This window comes from Arachis ipaensis, chromosome B09 (assembly GCF_000816755.2).
Source record: "Arachis ipaensis cultivar K30076 chromosome B09, Araip1.1, whole genome shotgun sequence".
In the NCBI taxonomy this organism is placed as follows: domain Eukaryota; kingdom Viridiplantae; phylum Streptophyta; class Magnoliopsida; order Fabales; family Fabaceae; genus Arachis; species Arachis ipaensis.
The window spans coordinates 5,682,175-5,685,691 of record NC_029793.2 but is presented as its reverse complement, the minus strand read 5'-3'; the positions used below and the strand labels follow the sequence as shown (position 1 = coordinate 5,685,691).

Genomic DNA, 3,517 nt, shown 5'->3' with positions numbered 1-3,517 from the left:
GGCTAAGGTTCCTAATATTTTTTTCTTTTGTAGAAACTGTACTGTAAAAAAGATTTGTGTATTATTGAGTATATTTAAATTGTCTATTTAAATTATTTGAAATAATACAATATAAAAAAGTATTTATAAGTATTAAGAGAATCATAATAATAAAGACATAATAAATATTCAGATATACTAAATAATACTAATCGATCCTAATTATATTCTAACAATATATACAGGGCACTGTTGTTCTTGTTTTTCAACCAGCGGAGGAAGGAGGGGCAGGGGCAAAGAGAGTCTTAGAGTCAGGAGTATTAGACAAAGTCTCAGCCATCTTTGGATTGCACGTGGCGCCGGTACATGAATTACCAGTAGGACACGTGGCATCTAAGGCTGGTCCATTAATGGCAGGAAGTGGAATGTTTGATGCAACTATACATGGAAAGGGAGGCCATGCAGCTATGCCTCAATTCGCCATTGATCCCGTTCTGGCAGCTTCTAGTATCGTTGTCAACTTGCAACAACTTGTTTCTCGTGAAGCCGATCCTCTTGATCCCCAGGTACTCACGGTTGCTAATTTCCATGGAGATGGTGCATTCAACGTTATTCCAGATTCTGTCACTATTGGAGGAACCTTCCGAGCTTTTTCAACCAAAAGCATCACGTGTTTGAAGAAGCGCATACACCAGGTACATAAGGATGAAAGTTTAGATACAGTTAATTTGATGCGATATTAATAGTTAAGAATCGAATTTAAATATCTAAAATATTTTTTATTTTTTAAAAATAAAATATTATTAACTTTTAAAAGAAATAAATAATTAATATTTTAATAAAAAATTTTTTAGATGTGTTTATATTCACATAAAGACAATGTTTTTTTTAACCAAAAATAAAGAAATTTGAACTTTGAATCTCTTAAGTGAGTATGGAGAAACTGTACCATTTGATGTAGAAGACAATGTTTTAATATTTGATTAAACGGTTTAATATCGTTGGATAGGTTATCACCGGACAAGCGGCAGTTCATAGGTGCACCGCGGAGGTGGACTTCCATGAAGATAAGAAACCGTTGTATCCGGCAACCATAAACGACGACAAGTTGCACGAGCATTTTCTTGAAGTGGCCAAGAAAGTTGTTGGAAACAATAATGTTCATGGGATGGAACCTGTAACAGTATCTGAAGACTTCTCATTCTATCAAGAGGCTTTACCTGGTTACTTCTTCATGCTTGGAATGCAGAGTCTCACTGGTGAACCACTACAATCGTTGCATTCACCACATTTCACAGTCAACGAAGATGCTTTACCCTATGGTGCTGCACTTCATGCTTCCTTAGCTACTACTTATCTTTTAAACCATGATGGAGCCAACAAAGTGGGAGGGAAATATCATGATGAGTTATAGATTGTTAGCAATTTTAATAAAGCCAATTAATATGTTATTTATTGGCTTATTATTAGTTCTATATTTAATAAAGAATTTAGGTGTTTGCATGATAAATTCATATGTATCGATACGTTTAAAATATGGACAAATAATAACAATTCATGTGGAATTTATTTTCCACATCAACATTTAATTTTTATTTTTTAAATATATATTATATCACCATTTTTATTAATACACCTTTTTAATTAAATAAAAATAAAAAATATTTTTTATTTAATTTTATAAAAAGTCTTAAACATCCTTCTTATTTGAACCAGCGTTCAAGCACGGGAGGCTTGGACAATTTTTCCGAACCACGTGAGATCTCAGCCCAAGAGTTCATGAAATGCCAAAAGGAAGTTCCGTCTCCAACAATGTGGTTCATGGTGCACCCGATGAAGTAACCGTCGTTGAGCTCCGTGACTTGAACCGCCAACAACGGCTTGGTTGTTCCTTCGTGGTTTCTAACCCTGTTGAGCGGGAACAAAGAGTGCACAAAGCGTGGAGTGTAAACGGAACTAACGATATCGTTAACGGAGTAGTCATCCGCAACTGCATGGACAAACAGCGCTCCGGAGTTGTTGCAAATAACGAAAACGGAGGAAGTGTTGTCGTCGTGTTCCGTAACGGAAAGGCGGCCCGCAAGCGGTGGGAAGAAAGAAAGGGTGGATGAAAGGGAATGTTTGAGGTGTTGGATTATGATCGGTGGAGTGACCGGGTCGTTACGGTAGAGGAGGCCCTTTTGAATGGGATCAATTAGGAGGAGTTGGAGATCCCATGGAGTTAACTGAATCTCCTCCTCCACCGTTGAAGCTTTGTTTGCTGCATGGATTGTACTTGTTGAAATGACTTTCACACTCGCCATATCTATGTGTCACAAAATCTAAATATGTTTATGATGTTTTGTCATAGTAGACTTAGTGGGATATATATATATGAGAAATTATATTCCTTTTCTGTTTTTGGTACTATACGACGATAAATTCATACGTATCGATACGTTTAAAATATAGACAAATAATAACAATTTACATGGAATTTATTTTTCACGTCAACATTTAATTTTTGTTTTTTTAAATATATATTTTATCACCACTTTTACTAATACATCCCTTTAATTAAATAAAAATAAAAAATATTTTTTATTTAATTTTATAAAAAATCTTAAACATTATTCTTTTATTTGATTAGACAAAAATATCTTTTTAAATTAATGAAATTTTAAAATTCAATTAATCCTAATTTTATAGTTTCAAATAATTTAAACAACAAAACAAAAACATATTAAAAAAATAAAAAATCAAAATTTCTTCATCTTCTCTAATTTCCCTAATCATTCGTGCCCCCTCTAAGCAAAACATATTAAAGAAACAAAAAATCAACCGTTTTTCATCTTCTCCAATTATCCCTCTGAAGCAAAGCAATGAAAATCCTAAACCAAAACCCTAGGTTCTTCGTCGCTGCCGTCCCAATGGCTTCATCCGCGTCGTCCAACCATTTCAGCACACGACCTTCAATTTTTTTCAAATCCCTTCTTTCGTTCTGAACACGATGCTTGGTTTCATCTCTTTTACCTTTAAGACCAGTAACACAGTCACTCAACTCTTTAAAATTGGCTTTGTAGAATATTACATAACTGAATTACCTTCCAATGGCACCCACAGTATAGTCTGCCACTTTTCCGGCAAGAGAAATTAGAATTTTCATTGACTGTTTTGATTCAAGAGCTGAGACTACAAACAAAAGTCGAAAAATTTTGAATGAGAAAAAGAGTTCAAAACATATTTGGTTTGGGACTTTTACTGCTTTGTTTCATAGGGGTAATTGGAGAAGATGAAGAACGATCGAATTTTTTGTTTCTTTGATATGTTTTGCTTAGAGGGGCACCAATAATTAGAGAAATTGGAGAAGATGAAGAAATTTTGATTTTTGTTTTTTTAATATGTTTTTGTTTTGTTGTTTAAATTATTTGAAGCTATAAATTTAGGATTAATTGAATTCTAAAATTTCATTAATTTAAAAGGATATTTTTGTCTGATCAAATAAAAGAAGGATGTTTAAAATTTTTTATAAAATTAAATAAAAATTTTTTTATTTTTA

At 33.2% G+C, this 3,517-nt stretch overlaps 2 protein-coding genes across 5 annotated transcripts in view; one reads left to right on the top strand and one right to left on the bottom strand.

The window, feature by feature from the left end:
- LOC107617297 (IAA-amino acid hydrolase ILR1-like 4) overlaps positions 1–1,563 on the top strand; it is a 29,375-nt gene extending 27,812 nt beyond the window's left edge. For 3 of the 4 annotated variants that reach the window (XM_021110507.1, XM_021110505.1, XM_016319032.2), the window contains exons 3-4: positions 225–674; positions 989–1,563. In XM_021110507.1, the coding sequence (XP_020966166.1) occupies positions 225–674; positions 989–1,393 (855 nt within the window). In that variant the 3' untranslated portion in view covers positions 1,394–1,563. The remainder of the gene's footprint in view (positions 1–224; positions 675–988) is intronic. The other variant, XM_021110504.1, reaches the window with a different exon arrangement.
- On the bottom strand, positions 1,683–2,330 carry LOC107614611 (uncharacterized acetyltransferase At3g50280-like). The gene has a single exon (XM_016316753.2). The coding sequence runs from the start codon at positions 2,280–2,282 to the stop codon at positions 1,683–1,685; it is 600 nt and encodes a 199-aa protein (XP_016172239.1). The 5' UTR covers positions 2,283–2,330.